Genomic DNA, 18,676 nt, shown 5'->3' on the forward strand with positions numbered 1-18,676 from the left:
CTGTATTGGCTACCTTTCCTGTTCCTGGGACATAATACCTGACACCTGCAGCTTAAAGGAGGAGAGGATTACTTGTGGTCTGGGGGGATTCAGTCCATGGTCATCTGGCTCCAGGGCAGAAGCATCACAGTGAAAGAGCCTCGAGGGAGCAAAGCTGCCTAGTGCATGTTCGACAGAAGAGGAGCAGAGGAACAGTGTGAGAGGGGAAGGGGCGGGGACCAGATATACTCCCAAGGCCATGCCTCAACAGCCTACCCAGACATACCTAGAAGTACACTTTAGTAATCCCCAGACAGATTCCAAAGCCAGTCAAGTTCACAACCCAGTTTAACTTTCACGTACTGTCTTCCAGACATTGGTAATAAAAGTGTGTAGCTGGGGAAACAGACATAGAACAAACAGTTGCCCCACAAAGGCACAAAATGTGTACATGTGTGTAGAGGGCCATGAGGATAAAGTCAGGGGCCTTGGCTTGGTCTGAGGGTAGGGAGATGTCTCTCAGGAAAGGGCAGTGGAGCTGAGGCCCAAAGGTTGAACAGGAGAAAGGAACTGAGAGCCGAGGATCCTTCCACGAGAACAGCACACACAGAAGTCCTAGGCAGGAGGGAGGAATTGAGAGTCCGCCTGTGTGGCTGGAGCAGAGATGCGGAGGAGGTTGGCGAGAGCGGCAGGGAAGGTAGGGGCTGAGCCTGTAGAACTTGGAGCTTTGGGGTTAGTGGGCTTTCCCCCCCACTTCCAAAACTGGGTCCAAAACCCTTTTTGTACCATCTGGACCCTTTTCAGCTGTTGCCAGCCTGGTGTAAGTCTCCTTAGAGTAATGTTAAAATATATAGGATATTAAGGAAAACCAATCACTTTTACACACACACAGAGGTGATGTGGCATATACGTATATTCAAGGTTTAATTTACATTCAGTGAAATTCATCTTTTCTCCTGTACAGTTTTGTGACATCTGAGAAGCAGGTATTGTTGTGTGACTTCTTCCTGCACTATCAGCCTGGAGAGTTCCCTCCTACTGCCATTTGGGGTCCATTGTCCCTTCTTGCTGCCTCCCACCCAGTCACTGCTTAGGATAGGTGTCCTATCACGTACAGACATTGCTGCTTGGAAATTAAGGTGTCCTCCCACCTGCAGTTACAGCTGGATTTGAAGCTCATTAACAGAGAAGCACATACCTTTTTGATCAGATTTGCTTTTTAATCTCTTGATAACTGTGTTTTTAACTCTGATTCATTTCCTAGCGCAAATGTTCTGCAACTGAGGACATGATTTCCTGTCCTGCTGCTCTGCATCTCCAGAGTGTCGTGGGGCTGAGACTGTCAGCTGCAGCTCTAGCTTTGCAGCTCTGAGGTCTTGTCATTGCATATATCAAAAGATCTTTTTGTAGACTGGACATGAGGCCCCACACCTGGAATCCTAGCACTCTGGAATGAGAATGAGTCAGGAGGATGAGCCAGGAGGATCATGAGTTTGAGCTCAGCCTGGGCAATTTAGTAAGACCCTGAGCATTTGATTGTGTGGCCACATCATGTGTCATTTATCCATTCCTCAGTTGCAGAACATTTGTGCTAGAAATGAATCAGAGTTAAACGCAGTTATCAAGAGATTAAAAAGCAAATCTGAGGGCTGGGGATTTAGCTCAGCGGCAAAGCGCCTGCCTGGCAAGCGCAAGGTCGTGAGTTCGGTTCCTGGTACCAGAGAAAAACCAAAAAAAAAAAAAAAAAAAAGCAAATCTGATCAAAAAGATACGTGCTTCTCTGTTAATGCGTTTCAAATCAACTGTAACTGCAGGTGGGATGACGCCTTAATTTCCAAGTAGCACTGTTTGTACGTGATAGTTGGAGGCATCCTTGGCCACTCCTGTGGAATGTGGAGATACCTGATTTGGGCTGGTGACAAGGCCAGGGGTGCTGCACAGTTGTGTGGTACTTTTCCCCTCCACCTTGGTGGTGCTGATCAGCAGATGGGAAGATGTCACTGTTTCTGTCTGAGGTCATGGAGCCCTGGCTTCTAGCCACAGTCCATCCTTGCACACTGGCTTAAACACTGGTCCTAAAGGGAAAGGCTTGGAGCAAGGATGGGGTACCCTGATTTGCATATATAAAAACTGTGACTTCTGAGTGGAGAGTGGGTGGTCAGAGCAGAAGTGGAAGTTGACAACAGTGTCCTTGGCAGGAGACGGGATGGAGCTGGTAGACCACGGGAAGTAGTGGATCCAGGTGGAACCAAGGCAGATGAACAGGGAGCACAGAAAGACCCACGTGTTCCCAGGCCAAGCATTTTTGGAGGGGGAGGGGCCACCCACCACTCCTGAGTCTGGCTTGTGATTTAGGGTTGGAACTTTGCTTCTTGAAGGCAGCTCTGCCCCTCTGGAGAGTGGCCGTGGTGTCACCTTCTTCCAGGGAGAAGCACTGCTTATTTTGTCTCCCTGCTTGTGAAATCATGCATGAAGTAGAAGTAATTTTCCCTAGGAGTGAAATAAAACCCTCCATGAACTCCCTCTACCACCATCTTATGAACAGACTTCTCTGAAGATGAGACGTGTGAGGGTTTGATGGAGTAAGGATGACCCAGTGAAGATGTGGTCCCTATCCCATGGTGTCCATGGAAACCCTTAACATCTGCAAACACAAGAAGGAACAAGCATGTCTTCCACAGGGCAGGTGTAGGTGTTCTGTATCTCAGCCTTAGTACCTATGTCTGCCAGAGGGGGCTGTTCATGATAGAACACCTGAAGGGACTTGGATGGAACCAGTATGGTGGGTGCCCAGTGGATACAACCAGTAACTGCAGGGGCTGGGACTTGAACCTAGGTCTTTATGGCTCTAAATCAAGTGTTGGTTGATGATGGCCCAGACCTGGCTCACTGCTTGTTTTGTAAATAAAGCTTTGTTGACATAGGCGGTCAGATCCATTTATTTACATGTCATCCTCAGGTATTTTCATGATACAATGACAGAGCTGAGTAGTTGTGAAGGAGACTGTGGCCCATGAAGTCTGAATCTGTATTATATGGTTCTATAAGAAAACGTCTGCTGATCTCAGTCCTAACCTGAGCTTTCCCTCAGGTCTCTGTTAAAGTCTTATTAAATCCCCACAACTCCCCAGGCAGGGCGCCTGTCTGCATTTTGCAGCTGAGGCATTGGAGGCTCTGAGAGACTCTGGACTTGCCCTGTGGCACCTGCAAGGCAGTTCTTGTGCTCTTCATGGATGACAGTCCTCATGCTGGGCTGACATCTGCCATGTCTTGGCACCACGGGGGCCTCGGGGTTTGGCTTCTCTGATTGATCCTGTTGTGTGCTTTTCTTTTCTAGCTGCTCGCTACCTTTTTGATTCAGCTTGAGAGAAGGAAGGGTGTTCAGTCCTCGGGGGTCATGCTTATTTTCTGGCTTACAGCCCTGCTGTGTGCCCTGGCCATCTTCAGGTCCAGAATCATGTCTGCCTTAAAAGAGGTAAGTGGTGGCCTCTGGCATCTTCCTTCAGTGCCTGGGGAAGAGATGCTTGTTCCTTCTTGTGTTTGTAGTAGGGTTGCCACGGAAACCATGGGATGGGTACCACGTCTTTCCTGGGGCCATCCCTACTCCATCAAATCCTCACCAAGTCAGCTACAGCCTTTGTTCTAGAACCTTTTTTTTCCCACTCACCTTCACTTGATTGTGTAGCTCCAAGGGGCCCCTGTGGATCCCGCAAGAGCCGGGGCAAATACAGCATAAACTGTGAACCTCTGTCCATGGCACCGCAAGGCAGTCAACTCCATGTGTCTTCAGTCTGTGACGGAGTTAAACTGGGAGCGGTATTTGCAGTGGCTGTTTCCCCAGCGGCCCTAGATATGTCCCCACATTACCTCTGTGCCATCAGCCGCTCCTCTGGCTGGAGAAGTTGTTTACATTGGCTGCTGTGTACTGCTCCGGGAATTTTGAGGAGTGTGCACTTTTTGATTCTAACCTGCTGTTTCCAGCTATCTTGGAGCTAGTCAGGGACTGGCATGAGGCAAAGGAAGGAACACTTACCAAGCATGCAAGGGAACAGAAAAGTTTCTCTTTGACAGTGATGGCAGCTGACATCAATTGAGTTCCTGCTTTCTCATTGCCACTTAGGGACTGAGTTTTTTTGTGACTAATCTTATGATTTCTCACAATGACTGACAGGATTTCTCAGCCTCAGCACTAATTACATTTTCGGCTGGAGATGACTTTGTTATGAGTCGTTGTCCTGGGCTTTGTGGGCTGTTTAGGGGCATCCCTGGCTTCCACCCCTTGGGTTCTACTAGCGTCCCTGCCCTCAGCATCCCTTGATACTGGGAGTTATATTCCCCAGGAGGAAAACTCACTCCTAGTTGTTTGTAGATGGGGAAACCAAGGCTCAGAGAGGATAAGTAAGTGAACAAGGTCCCACAGCCTGTACGAGCAGGGCAGGGCCTTGGACATAGCACAGTTTCCCTCCATACCCTGGCTTCCTCCCGCTCTGTAGGACTCCTCCACAGGCAGTAGTGGGCAGTGAGGCTACCGCGCATGGAACTTCCTTTTCTTCTGTCACAGAGGAGGTGGCCGGAAGCCTGTGACTAGACCTGCTGCAGAGCACACAGGCCAAATGCCCTGCTCGCCTGGCTTGTCTTTGTCTGTTTCCTGTTGCCGTAATTGAATACTACAGACTGGATCATTTACAAAGAATAAAGATGTACTCAGTTCTTGGTTTTGGAGCTGGGAGTTCCAAGCTCGAGAGGCTCCATCTGGTGCAGCCTTGCCGGTGAGCACTCTGTGCAGAGCCCAGCGCAGCTTAGGACATCGTCTGGTGAGACAGTAGACGCCCTTGAGTCTCTTCTCCGTTGTTTTTTTTTTAAATGGTACTGAGGATTGAACCCAAGGCCTTCACAGTGAGCTATAGCTCTAGCCATTTAAATTTTTTTTTATTTTGAGACAGAATCTCATTAAGTTGCCCAGGCTGGTCTTAAATTTGAGGTCCTCCTGCCTCAGCCTACCAGGTTGCTGAGATTCCAGGCGTGTGCCACCATGTGTGACTTCTGTTTCCCTGTTAGGGTGCTAATGAGGATCCTGTCTCCAAATACCTGTCTCCATTATATGACTTTGGGGATTCAGCTTCATCATGAGTTTTAGAAGAGACAAGCACATTGCCATGGCAGCTGCTTCTGGAAAATGATCTTTTCTTCTCCTTTCTCTCCCATTCAGGCCACCAAAGACAACCTGTTTCGCGATATCACTTTCTACTTGTACTTTTTCCTTGTGCTGATTCAACTTGTGTTGGCCTGTTTCTCTGACCGCTTGCCTCTGTTCTCTGAAACCATCAACGACCCCGTAAGTGTGACTACAGATGTGTGTGCGTGTGTTTAAGAGAGAAATATACAACACCAGCCAACTGTTGCTGTGCATTGATTCTGAGTCTCTGCTGCTGCCTCAAATGCTAGAGGCAAGTGACGTCACCTCCCTGCTTTACAGATGTGAAAGCTGAGGTTTAGGCATGGCCAAGAAGGCTTATGGACAGAATCTGCCTGTAGTTGTAGATGGCTGTGTCTTAGTGGTTTTAGAAAATGCAAGCAAACATTAATAGACCAGTAAATTTTGTATAAATTTGGTCTGCCCAGGTTTCTTAACACATGAGAAGTTCTGATAGATTTGGGCTGGAATCCCACAGGCAGCAGTTGGCAGGAACTGCAGAGTGTAACTGGAGCTCCCACAGTCTCTCCTGCTCCCTTTGGTCCTACACCACCTGCTACCCTCAGTTATGGCACACACCTGCCCCTGAGGGATTCAGGTTTGAGATCTTTGTCTCTATCAGTTTCATTAATGTTCTGTAGCAGCTGGAGCAAGGAGATGGCCACTCTTTCTGCTGGGAGAATATAAAGGTGCACAATCCTTTATCTCCCTGGAGTCCCTCCTTCCTTCTCTCTGTCCCTCCCTCCTCCTTGCCCCTCCTTCCTTCCTTCATTCAGTCTTCCTTTCTTTCCTCTTTGTCTTCCTTCTTTTTTCTTCTCTTTTCCCCCTCCCTCCTGCCAGCCTGGATCTGAGCATTGGCTATAGCAGTGAATAAACCCGAGTTCTTGTGCACTTGAGCTCGTGTTTTCAAGGGTAAAGAGCAAACATTAACTGAGGACTCCAGTGTAAGTCAGATGGTGGTAAACAATGAAGCAGAATAAAGCAGTGGAGGCTATGGAGGATGCTAGCCAGGGTCTTGCGCAGTGTTTGATCAGAGCTGTCAGGCAAGGCCTCTCCAGGAACACGTGTGTAGACAGAAATCTCTCGAGGGAGAGGCAGGTCAGGCAGACACCTAGAGGGTGAGTGGTCCTGGCAGAGAAGCAGAGCTGCTGCGAGTGCAAGGGTCCTTGCGGGGAGCTGTCTGGGAGTATGCAGGGAACTGCGGAACACCCACTCAGTGTGACTGCAGCAGCAAGAGGCAGGGGAGACTCGAGAGGTGAGCTGGCTGCTGAAGGCCCCCTGGACTCTTTGGATGTTTCTAGAGTGAGGCAGGAAGCCTTTGGGGTGCCATGGGATGTTTGTTGCTGGTCAAACAATTGTGAATAGGCGGATTGCAGTGGGAGCAGTTTTCAGCTGCTGGGAGTTCTGTTGGGTTCGGCCTGGACCTCAGCAAAGGGCTGAGGCTTGCACTGTGGGTGACAAGAGGCTTGGGGGCCATCACCATGGAGGAGGAGGTTGACACAGCTGAGAGGTCATAGAAACCTGTGTCCCCATGTGTTCTAGGAGGCCCACTTCCTGAACGTTCATGATCAGGGATGGAAAAGGCTAGAGTCTTAGTCAAGTGTGTATGTGTTTATGAGTTCACGTATCTGTGTGTGCTCCTGTGTATTTATGTATGTTACATGTGTATGAATGTGCATTTGCGTCTGTGTTTGTATATATGTGTGTTTCTGTGTTGATACCCACAGCTGTTCGTGAGTGCATGTGTGGGTCTGTGTCTGGGTGTATATATCAAGTTCAAAAATGCAGTGACTGTGTCTGGGGTCCCTGCTGGACTCTTTGTTCATGCTTTGTGTATTATTCATCTGTTTGTGGGTGGGAGCTAGCTCAAGTGTTTGCTGCAGGAAACACCTGCTCGTGTTGGGTTGTTCTGCAGAGCAAGAATCACATCAAACAAGTCCTGCCTTCCTGATTGGCTGCTCTGGGGGTAAACCAAGTCCAAGTGGAGCTGACAGCCCAGAGTGGTGATTACCTGATCCTTCACACTTCCTGGAAGCTTTATGGGGGAGGGACTTTCTTCTTTCCTTGGGGGAATCAACATAAAAATCCATTCTGCAGATAGTCCAGGTAGCACAAGCCCATAGCCCCAGCACTCTGGGAGGCCCAGAGGCAGGAGGATCACAAGTTTGAGCCTCGCATGGGCAGCTTAGTGAGTTAGTGAGACCCTGTCTCAAAATAAAAAATAAAAATGGATAGGAATGTATCTCAGTGTAAAGGCCCAGGGTTCAATCCCCTATACTGCACTCCTCCCCACATTCCCTTCTACTTTCGTCCTGGGAATGTGTCTATTACGCTGACTTGATCCTCTCTTCCTGTTTTCTGTGTTCCCTGGAGGCTGGGCCATGGAGGCTAGGAGTCCTTCAGTTTCTCCTAGTCACTGGGTCTCCATTCTGTCTCCTGTGCCCTCCCCGAATCACTCCCAGACTTCCCCGGGGGCTGGAAGGCACTAGTTCACCTCTTGCACGATGAGATGCAGCAGTGCACGTGGCAGACATGGGTGTGTGTACTGGTCCACTTCTGCCCCTGTGCATAGGCTAAGGAAGCCTTCCTTGGTCACTCTAGCCAGCCCACCTCCTTTAAGTTTCAGCTCAGAAACTCAGCAGGTTTCCATTTGTCTCTTTGCAGTTTGGGCTGTGAGCCAAAGGATGTCCCAGAGGCAAAATCTCACCTGCTGCCTCTTTGTGTAAACAAAGTTTCACTGAATCACAGCCGTGCTTGTTCATGACATGTTGCCTGTGGCCACCTGGAGCCACAGGACTAGAGCTAAGTAGTGGCTGCAGACTGCAGTAGTCAAAGCCTGCAGTAGTCATGGATCCAGCACATTCCTTGAGCTCTGCTGGCTTTTACCTTCTGCTTGTGTCTGCTTTCCATTGTCAGTCTGCTTTTCTTATGACAGGTGAGGAGGGAGGGAGTGTTCACTTGTCCCTGCTGTGTACCAGGCACTGGGCTGAGCCCTTCATGGCTGTGCCTCATTGAAGCCTCACACCAGCCCCCATGATCTTGATACTGCTTTTCCCATTTTACAAGCAGAGAAGCTGAGTCCCAGGGAACAAAATGCCTTGCCCAGTGCCACTGGTGAAGTGGGAATTTAAACTCAGGCTTGGGCGTGCTACAGAATCCTGCCCTCACTTGTGGGCAGGGTTTTGGCGAATTAAGCAGCTCTGTGTTGAGCTGTGAGCTCCATAGAGCAGAACCCTCCCTGGGATCACAGCGCCTAGGACCGGCCCCTGTGCACAGGAGCCCCTAGGGTAATTTATTGCTGTTGTACAGTGGGGAAGGGCTCCATCTAGATGTCTCACTTAAGTGCAAGGTCTGCTCGGGACCTCCCGGGATGTCAGACGAGGCTTCTTTTCTGTCTCTACCCTCTTCTCATGTTACCAGGCGGCAGAGAAAGGACCAGCAGCCTGGCATGGTACTGAGCTTGTTTTTTCAATTTAAAGTAACTTTTTCATGTATTGTGATAAAGTATATGAAGTTTGCCATCTTAAGCACTTAAAATGTACATTAAGAGCTTTCTGTTTCATTCAGAACCTTGCCACTCTGTGTAGGGACCGTGACCAGTAGCACTGATCTCGGCTGAAGCGTATTAGACGTGCAGAGGCTTTCAGGCTTTTCCCCAGCCCAGAACCTGCGCTTGTATAGTGTCCTCAGGGCATTCTGTGCACAAAGAAATTAAGAAGCATGGGTTCAAACCTCACTGGTAAGCTCACTACCACTGAGCTACATCCCTAGCCTGCGGGGGAGGGGGGAGTGTGTATTAAGGTATAAAAGAATTGTGGCTCAGAGATTGACCTGGTAGACCCGAATTTACACTCTGAATCTGGTGGTGAAAGTGGTGTGGTGTGATGCAAGAGAAGGCCCATGTTGGAGTTGGGCTGACTTGGGCACTAGTTCCACCTTGGTTCATTTATCCCTTCAACAGACATTTGCTAAGCTTCTGTTGCGTAGTGTGCCGGGTGCGAAGGATGCAACAGTGTGTAAAACAGACACGGTTTGAACAGTTGGAGAAGGAATACTGGTCATCTGTTCTCTTAAGTTCAAGGTCTGCAGCCCATGAATCAAACCTATAAAAGATTAATAGGAGGAAATGTTTATTATATACATAGGGGGATGGACCTCACAAAAAATGAAAACCTTGCAAAGTGGTTAGGCCTGAGAGTTTATATATTAGTGTTAGTAGACCCTTAAGAGCTTTCAGTGTTAACAAACAGCCAGCTGTGGCATGCCTGCTATAGCTTTGCCACCACTGTCATATACCATTTAAACAAAGAGTGGTAAATTTTCAGAGAAATGACAAGACCAAGGAGAAAGAGCATGGGCTTCCTGGGTGGCACTTGTGAGAAAGGAAATATTTGGGGGAAAATACCACAAGGTAAGGATTATTTAATAAGGGTGGTTTGTGTGGATCCATCTCGAGGCTGCCATAATAATGCTGGTTCTCCTCCTGGTATGGAAGAGGAGATGGGAAACCTGTAGGATACTGACTTTATGTGCTGCTTTCAGGCAAGTAGGGAAAGGACAAGGAACTTGCTGCATTGTTGCTGCTTAATTGCCTTCGGCTCAAAACCATTTTTGTGCTAAAGTGGTACATTTTGGGGTGGCTTATTCTGAGGTGATCAGAATAAGTGACTCCATATATTTGGCCCTCTGTATTTGAGGATTCTGCATTCATACATTCAACCAACTACAGATTGAAAATATTTGGGGCAAAAATTTGTACTGAACTTGTACAGACTTTTTCCTTGTCATTCTCCCCTAAACACTAAACAACTATTTGCACAACAGTTACATTTATTAGTTATTGTAAGTCATGATTTACTTTATGATTGAAAGTGTAGGGAAGACATGGGTAGATTACATGCAGATACCTCACCCCTTTATGTAAGAGACTTGAACATCTTGGATTTTGGTCTCTAGCAGAGGTCCTAGAATGGATGGATTCTATGGGACAGTTGTATAATCCTGGCTGTCTCCGAATTAAACAGAGATTGATGGTGATATGTCATGGTCTTCTGTCTTAACTGTGTCCAGTGCTGTCATTCCTCCTGCAGTCACAATCAGATGCTTCCTCGGTGTCTGGGGCTAAAGGCTGAGCACTGGTGGCAGTCTCACTTCCTGCTGACACCTGTGAGTAGTCTCTGTGTGGCCTGGGATTCTGCACAGTAGAGCAGCCAGCCTCTAAGAGTGAGTGTTCCAAATGGAAGCGTGTGTGTGTGTGTGTGTGTGTGTGTGTGTGTGTGTGTTATTGCAGATTAAACCCAGAGCCATCACACTGAGCTAGATACATAGTCCTTTTTAAATGTTCTATTTTGAGATTCTTCTAAGTTGCCCAAGCTGGGCTCAAACTCTCAATCTTCCTGGCTCAGACTTCCAAAGTACTGAGAATATAGGAGTATGCCCCCACGCTGGAATTAACGTTCCAGGTGGAAAGTCTGTCACTTTTTATGACCTGTTCCCAGAGTCATACAGTGTCACTTCTGCTGACACTATATAACTTAAGTGCTTAAGTGTCAGCATGACTCAGTTGGTCATGCTATCAGAGAACTACACAGGTGCCAGAGGAGGGGGCAGAGACCCCACCTCTAGGCAGAAGACTGGCCATGTCTCATGCCAGGGAGGGCACACAGGGGAAAAAGGTAAAATCCTGAACATCCCGGCTGTCTTTGGAAGATGCCACTAGCCCTGGCCCTGGGAAAGCTCGAGGCCCGCTAACAGACTGCCAGTTGTAGACAGGGTGAGTAGAAGCGGATAATGTGAGAATGAACTAGATTTGTGCCTTGAGGCAAGTGGTTTTTCCTTTTTTTATTTTTTTGAGACAAGATCTTCCTAAGTAGTTCAGGCTGACCTTGAAGTCATTTTGTAGCCCAGGCTGGTGCTGAACTGTCGGTAATCCTCCTGTCTCAGCCTCCTGGGATTACAGGATAATCCCTGTAATCCCTGTGCTGGGATTACAGGCATATAGCTCTGCTCCCAGCTCACTTTTCCGTTCTGAAAATTGGTTATGGTTGATTTGATGTTGGCTGCACCCCTCCCCAGGTCTGAGACCTTCGATCTTCTGAGGAGGATACCTGATGATATGCCCTGTTAGCTTGTCTCTTCATTGCCCTCTGAGGCAGAGTTATAGTGAAGCCTGGAAAATGAGGCGTGTCCAGGCCCTGCTGCTGTTCCATCTTCAGGGCAGCAGCAGCAGTCACATGCCGCTGTCCTCAGAGTGAGTGGTCAGCCAAGCCCTAGGGCAGCCTGGGTCAGACAGGGCTAGGGTGTGGGCTGGCGGGGCTGGCCCTGGGATGCCTGGTGCTGAGTCACTGAGTGACTATTCTGCCCAGCTGGCCCTGTGCCCACTCCTTGACTCAAATGTCTATTCCTGGCCCTGACTGGCTTCTTGGTGGGGATCTTCCCATCTGTCCTCTAGCCAGGGCCAACAGGGTTTCTGGGAGCCAGGATGAGCTGACTAAGCTTCCCAGGGCTCTGTCCCCAGGATCCTGTCCTTTTTTTCTTGCTGGCACTGAAGCTATGACTTCAGGTTGCCAGAGGTGGGTCCCAAAGGTTCAGGAATTAAGGTCAAATAAGGTCATTTAGTTGATCCTCAGTATTCCCTATGGGGTCTGTGGACCAGAGGCATGAGCAGCGTCCTCTGGGAGCTCGTTAGAGTCCAGTCTCAGTCTCTATGCAGATCCACTGAATCAGAATGTCATTTTAAACAAGATCCCCGGGTGGTTCCCATTTGAAAACCATTGGTTTAGACCGTTGCCTAACCATGCTCAGCTCATTGGGAGTGGGAGGTATTTTTATTATTGCCCAAACAAGTTGGAGTCTTTTTTTCTGCCAACATTTTATGGTGAATATTTTCAAACTGGAAGAAAAGTTCAAAAAATTATACAATGACCAGCCATATATCCAGGGAGCTACGGTTAACATTTTGCTAACCTTGCTTTATCATACATCTCTCTATTCAGCCAGCCTGCTAATTTTTTTATACATGGAAGTTATTTGAAGTGTTCATAAACTTCCCCCAGACACTTCTTCCTGCAGATCTTAGCTGGAGTTGTGTTTGCAGTTCCTTTTTCATTGGAGAAAAACATACTGTGAAATCCTCTATTTCAAGTTACTGTTTCATGTGTTTTGATAAGTAAATAAATACTGTCAAGGTACAGAACATTCCTAGGACCCAGAGATTTCTCTTGTACCACTTCCTTCAGGCCTGATCTTGCACTGTTAATTAAACTTCTTTTCCTTTTCCATGAAGTAAATCAGTGTGTTCCAGGGTGAGCTGGACTAGAGCTGAGCAAACCTTGGCCCTTGCCCTCCAGGAGAGATGGAAAGGGGGGAAGGGTCAGCGTCTGCAGGATGGACAGCGGGGCTCTGAGGAGGGAGGGCCAGGGGCTGTGGGGGGGTGCAACTCCGCTTGGGAACTCCAGGGCCAGCGTCCCAGCAGGAGTCAAAGGACTGAGAGGCCTCTGCCCTTCGAGGAAGGGGAGGGGTGGCAGGGTGGGCCAGAGGTGCTCCTGGTAGAGGAAGCAGCATGTGTTGAGGTCCAGTACTGTGACAGAGCATATGTGTGTTTGGGGATTCATAGAATTCTGCTCAGCCCCTTGGAGGGGTCAGGAGTTAAGTGAAAATTACAGGAAGCCAGGGATGAGGGATGAAGGGTAGTACTGTGGGCCATGATGAGGACTTGGAATTTTAACTTGACCATAGTGGGGGCCTCTAAAAGATTTTGCAGCAGTGGAGTGACACAGCTTGGATGTGATTTGAGAGGGTCCCAGAAGCTGACAGCAGGGGTTGCACTGAACATGGGATGTTAGTGGCACTTAAAAGCCAGGGCTGAGCTGTGCTAGGGATGAACAGACCACACCCCCAAGACCCTGAGTCTGTGCACACAACAGGGCCAAAAACCAGGAGAAGAAAATGGACAAGTTCACGGGAAAGGGCACGGAGAAGGACTCAGGTGTGTGCTGCACGAGAGGAAACAGAGGGAGGCACGGGCCGGGAGGCAGATTTGCACAGGTGGTGAACAGCAGGGCACACAAACCACCAGTGTTTACGTTGTACTGGGACATCTCTGTGGGACAGGGAGGTTGTTCCCGTCAATGGCTCGGTGCACTAATTTGTTTGTTAATTTATTTAATCCTTGTAGTAACCCAGTTGGGCAGGGTGGTCAGCTGAGGACGCAGAGGGTCAGAGTGGTGAAGTGTCAGGATTTGTCCCACCGGGTTCTCACTCTTGAGCAGGTATCACATCAGGTGTTAAACGCACTTTGGGCCCCAGTTCACAGTATCATAGGTGTGGGTAGGGCTGGAATATTTGCATTTTTAAGCAGTTCCCAGGCACTGGTGGTGGTGGAGCCACATTTGAGAACCACAGCTGTAAGCTCTGTCAGTGTAGACAATGAGTATCCTGCAGAAAACCAGTTAGGACTAAAAGCAGAATCAAATCCACAGAGGTAAGTGGGGACCTAGAGAATCTCTGAAAAACCAAAGGCTGAACAACCCAGAGCAGGCCCCCACAGTACCCTGTATGACCTGTGCATGGTCATTCATGACTGGTGCGCAGACAATTGGTGTCGGGGGCTTTTTGACCAAATTCATTTCGTCCATTCACTTTCCAGCCAGATCACCTGGTGCCAAGCACAGATGCTTACGTAGGTGCTAAAGAGTGAGTTTCTCGGAGCTGCATAAATCAGACATGCCTTCCCTCTGCCTTCACCCAGGAGTTGTTGGAATTGGTTTTGTTTCTTTTCTTTTTCTTCCTCCTCCTCCTCCTCCTTTTCCTCTCCTCCCCCTCCCCTTCTTGCTGGGGATTGAACCCAGGACCTCTGCACTGAGCCACAACTCCAACCTCCCCCCACCAACCCCTTTTTAGTTTTTTGAGACAGGGTCTCACTGTGTACTCCAGGCTGGCCTTGAACTCGCATCGATCCTCCAGCCTCAGCCTGCCAAGTGCTGGGGTTACAGGGGCATACCACCACACTTGGCTCTCTCCAGCCTTTTTTAAAATTATTTTTTATTTTGGGACTGAGCCTTGCTAAGTTGCCTAGGCTGGGCTCAAACTTGTGATCCTCCTACCTCATCCTCCCATAGTGTTGGGAGTGCCGGTGTGTGCCATGACACCTAGTGTTTGCTTTCATTTCTAATTGAACAAGGTACCAGTTAATAAGCCTCCCTTATTCCCTCTGGGGCAGAAGTGCTGATTTCAGGCTCTGTGGCTGGGAAACCTCCATCTAACCACTCTGTCTCTTGTACTTCATGAATTCCTCAGGAAGTGGACCATAGATTCCATGGAGTGGGATGATGCCAGAATCCTTATTCATTAGCCTGGTTTTTACCCTCTTGTTTACTGTTGGTCTCCAGCTACTTCATAACAGATCTTTGTTATCAAATCAGGCTTTCTGTATCCCACAGAGGTGCTGTCGATTTTCTTCACTGCTGGTGGAGGCAGCCTTGGCCTGTTCTCTGTTTCTATAACTTTGGATAGGCTGAAAATCTGTTGAGATCCACAGGAGGGAGGAGGCCTGGGAGAAGATGAGATGTAGTTCTTTGTGGGTACAAATTAGAGACTGTGAAATGTTCCATTGCTAATGTGACCTTACTGTGTTTGCAGTGAGTCTTCTCCCAATGGCTGGGGCCTCAATTTGACTAGCCTGGCTGGGGCTAGTGCCCATAGGACCTGGAAGTGTGGGAGGAGGCTGCATTTCAGCCCCCCACTAGCTACCTTTCTTCTCTGTTGACACCAAGGTGAAAGGAAGACTGGTCTTGGAAGCAAAGACTGTCATTTGAGGCCTGGTTTCACTCCTTAGTAATCACCATGTTGTAGGGTGTGGTGAAGTTTGATATAAGCAGAAATCAGCCAATTTTTTCTGTGAAGGACCAGCTAATAAATATGTCAAGCTTTGCAGCCCATGTGGTCTCTGTTGCAATACCGAGCTCTGCCTTCGTAGTTTAAGAGCAGCCATGGTGTGTAAATGAATGGACTTGGCTGTGTGTCAATAAAACATTACAGCCAGCCAGCCAGTGGGCCACCGTTTGTCCCTCCCACCCCCGTGTAGAAAGCATCTGGTACAGAGTTTGGTGACTCATGGGTCTGCAAGAAATGGAAGCCATTTATTTTTTTTTCTTTTAGCTTTATTGATATGTTGACAGATAAAAGTTGCATATATTTTAGATACACAACTTGCTGTTTTGATATACATGGAAGCCATTGTTACTGTTTTTATTGTTATATTAATACCATTTCTTGAGCTTGTACTCTGAACTAGGTACTATTCTAAGTACTTAGCCGCAGAATAATATTTGCCACTAAGCCACTTGCCTAAGGTCCTACATCTGCTGAATGGCAGAGCTGAGACACAACTGCTTCACACTGGAGCCACCCCTCCCCCTTCTCCCTTTGGCACTTCTTTTTCCTTTCTGGCAGTCCCCACCTTTTATAGTTCTGTATTTATTTGCAGCCTGTTGCTTTGCTTTGTGTCCATGTGTCTCCCGGGTGGGGACAGGGACCTCACGTCTGGTTCATAGCCTGTGCTCAGCACTTAACCCCCCTCCTGCATAGAAGCAGGTCCTCCTCAAATATTTGCCTAAGAAATAAATGTGTCATTGCCAGCTGTTCCCCACCCTCACCTCTTTCCTGCCAGAAAGCACTAAAGCTTTTCCCAGTGGGTGGGGCCTGGGCTGTGGTTCCAGTGGATTTGTGATTCCCTGATAACTCACCACCCCCTGACTGTGCATGGGGCAGGCTATGGGCAGGAAGGTGCTCACTCTTCTGGAAGAATAATCAGGCTGCAAGGAAATACTTTCTGCCTGCCCTAAAATGCCATTATCTCCACCTCCTCCTCAAATAAGGTTGCTACCTTTGTTTGGAAGAATCCACCTTACCACACAGCCCCAGGGACCTACCTTACTTGACCTTCTGGCAGTCTATGAGGCAAGCCAAGCTCTATTTTCCTTGGTTTCCATGTAAACCAAGGCTTAGAGGCAAAGGGACTTAGCCCAAGGTCACTCAGCTAAAATATACCAGAACTAGGATTTGAACTTACTGGCTCCATAGACTGAGTTTACTTTGCTTTTGGTTAGTCTGAAACATTGGTCCCTGGACCAGCAGCATCGATTTAAAGTACTAAAAATATGTTCATGCCAGGGCCCAACTCAGAGGTCCTGATTTCATCTGCCTGGGCTGGGCTCTGGCACCTGTCTTCAGCAAAATCCACAGGTGATTCTTGTGGGTAGTCGGGGCTGGGAACTTACCCACCCCTCATAGCACAGGCCATGTGTTTGGACTGCTGTGGAGGCTTTGCATTTAGTTTTTATGATGAGCCCTTAAACTGGATAGACTGGTATAAGGAGCTGCCATGGACTTTACCCCATATCACCTGCATAAACATTTCAGTATATATTATCGGAGTGTATGCATTGTATTGCTTTACTTTTGATCTTTTAATTTTGAGATAGTTTGGATCACAAAAAGTTGCAAAAATAATAAGAGTTTTCATGTACTCTTGAGCCAACTATCTGAAAAATGAAGATTTAAAGAAACTTAATAGTAGTACCATTATTGTTTAATGTCATCAAATGTTCCAGTAAGCCATTGTGGTTGCAGAATGGTTTATTAGAACATTAGGTAATATTATTTTATTCCTTTTTTTGTGAGTTGGATTTTTTTCTATGAAAAGATACTTTCCCTCCTCTCTTTGTTCACCCCGTGGGGTGATTCATTTAGAAAAAGTTGGAGGGGTAATGCTTATTTCTTTCCCTTTTCTCTGTTTCCAAAACAATGGCTTCATTTCCTAAGCATCTTTTCAAATGGTTAGATTTTTTTTTCTAAACATCTTTTCATCAGTGACACCAAGATGTTTGTTTTTTCCAGTATCAGTTATGAACTTCGATATTTAAACAGGTGATATGTTCTGTGCACTGTACTTAATATTGGCTTCTTTTGGTCAGCAGGAGCCACCTTTGGTTGCATCCGGGTCCTTTTAACAGTTCTCATCATCTTTGGGTATAACAAGATGTTCCAGGCATATCTTGTACTTTGCTGGCCAGGGCCTCTGCCAAAAAGAATTTAGAAGTTGGAAACAGAAACAAAGTTTTAATGCCTGATTCCATCGCAAACCAGCTTACTTTGAATCCCTGCTGGGTGGAAGCTGGATGTAGTGCCTTTGCAGAGCACTGCCAGCCGGGGTGGAAACACACTTGTTAGAGTGTGCTGTCTGAGCCGGCTCTGTAAGAGCTTATCTCAGCAAACTGCTGAAACCTGAGCTGTATGGTGCCCACCCTGGCTTTGCCCCTTTCCCTGTCTGCATACTGTTGAGCTGGGGCTCGTCTCTGTGCCTTTAGGAAAGAGGTTGTTTGGAATCTGTCCCTGGTGCCCATCACTCTTCAGATGAAGATCAGCCCTCCTGATGTGGTCCCCCGGTACACACTGTGCAGTCTGCACTGTAAACTGCTCAGGCTGCCGCCTGGGGACTGGAGGCTCTATGCTTCCCTCTACCGCAGAGCATTAGCACCTGGGTGGTTTTGGTCGTGACACTGACTTACTGCTGGTGCACCTGTCACAGTCGCAGTGCTGTGTTTGATCATTTGATTCTGACTGTCTCTCTCTGAAGCCTGACCATCTAGGGTGCACATACTGCCTCTGCCACTTAGCTGTGAGGCCTTGGGAAAGACATTTCACCCTTGTTCCTCTGTGGCTTTACCAGCAAAATGAGGGTGATACTTAGACCTGCCTTGCAAGGGAGTCATGGAGATTAGTGAGATCATTTGTGTAAAGCCCTTAACACCAAGCCACCTAGTAGAGCAGGTTAGCAGGTGTTATCAATAACTGTTGCCACATGCTTCATGAAAGCAGGAGTCATGTCTGCTCAGATTTGTGTACATGGTGCCTGGCGCTCATAGGTGTTCGGGAAAGATTTGTTGGATGAATACATGAATGAGGTGGAGATAACAGTAATATCATGTGCACAGAGTTCTCTGGATATATAAAATAATGCAAGACCTTTTTTGGGGGGTGGGAGGAGACAAGATTTCTCTGTGTGGTTCAGATTGCACTTAAACTCACATAGCCCAGGCTGGCATTGAACTCTCAGTGATCCTCCTGCCTCAGCCTCCCAAGTGCTGAGATTATAGGCATGTGCCACCATGCCTGGCATGACCATAGTGTTTTGTGTAGTGCCTGGCACATAGTAACTGCTCAGTAAATGTTTGCTCAATGAACAAATGGAGTACAGTGTGGACAGCAGTAGCACCAGCCCTTAAGACTATTATAGGGATGTAAGAAAAGGCAGATCTGTAGTGCTTTGTAGAGTGCCAGACACGTAGGGGGTGCTCAGCAAATACTTGTTGAATGAATGAGTGACATGGGATGATGGTAATAACTGCTGGGGCTGCTGTGGGGAGATATCACAGGGTGGGTCCATAGCACACTCTTTGTACTTGCACATAGTAGGTATTTAGGAATTGTGTGTGTGTGAAA

The 18,676-nt window shown here is 47.9% G+C and overlaps 1 protein-coding gene across 1 annotated transcript in view; it reads left to right on the plus strand.

Annotated features, from left to right (window-relative positions):
• Abcc1 (ATP-binding cassette, sub-family C (CFTR/MRP), member 1) overlaps positions 1-18,676 on the plus strand; it is a 129,505-nt gene that overhangs the window by 37,891 nt on the left and 72,938 nt on the right. The window contains exons 4-5 of the mRNA XM_005391080.2: positions 3,317-3,454; positions 5,189-5,314. Coding sequence (XP_005391137.1) covers positions 3,317-3,454; positions 5,189-5,314 — 264 coding nt within the window. The remainder of the gene's footprint in view (positions 1-3,316; positions 3,455-5,188; positions 5,315-18,676) is intronic.

The sequence above is a fragment of the Chinchilla lanigera genome, unplaced genomic scaffold (genome assembly GCF_000276665.1).
Source record: "Chinchilla lanigera isolate Chin_1 unplaced genomic scaffold, ChiLan1.0 scaffold00041, whole genome shotgun sequence".
Lineage (NCBI taxonomy): Eukaryota > Metazoa > Chordata > Mammalia > Rodentia > Chinchillidae > Chinchilla > Chinchilla lanigera.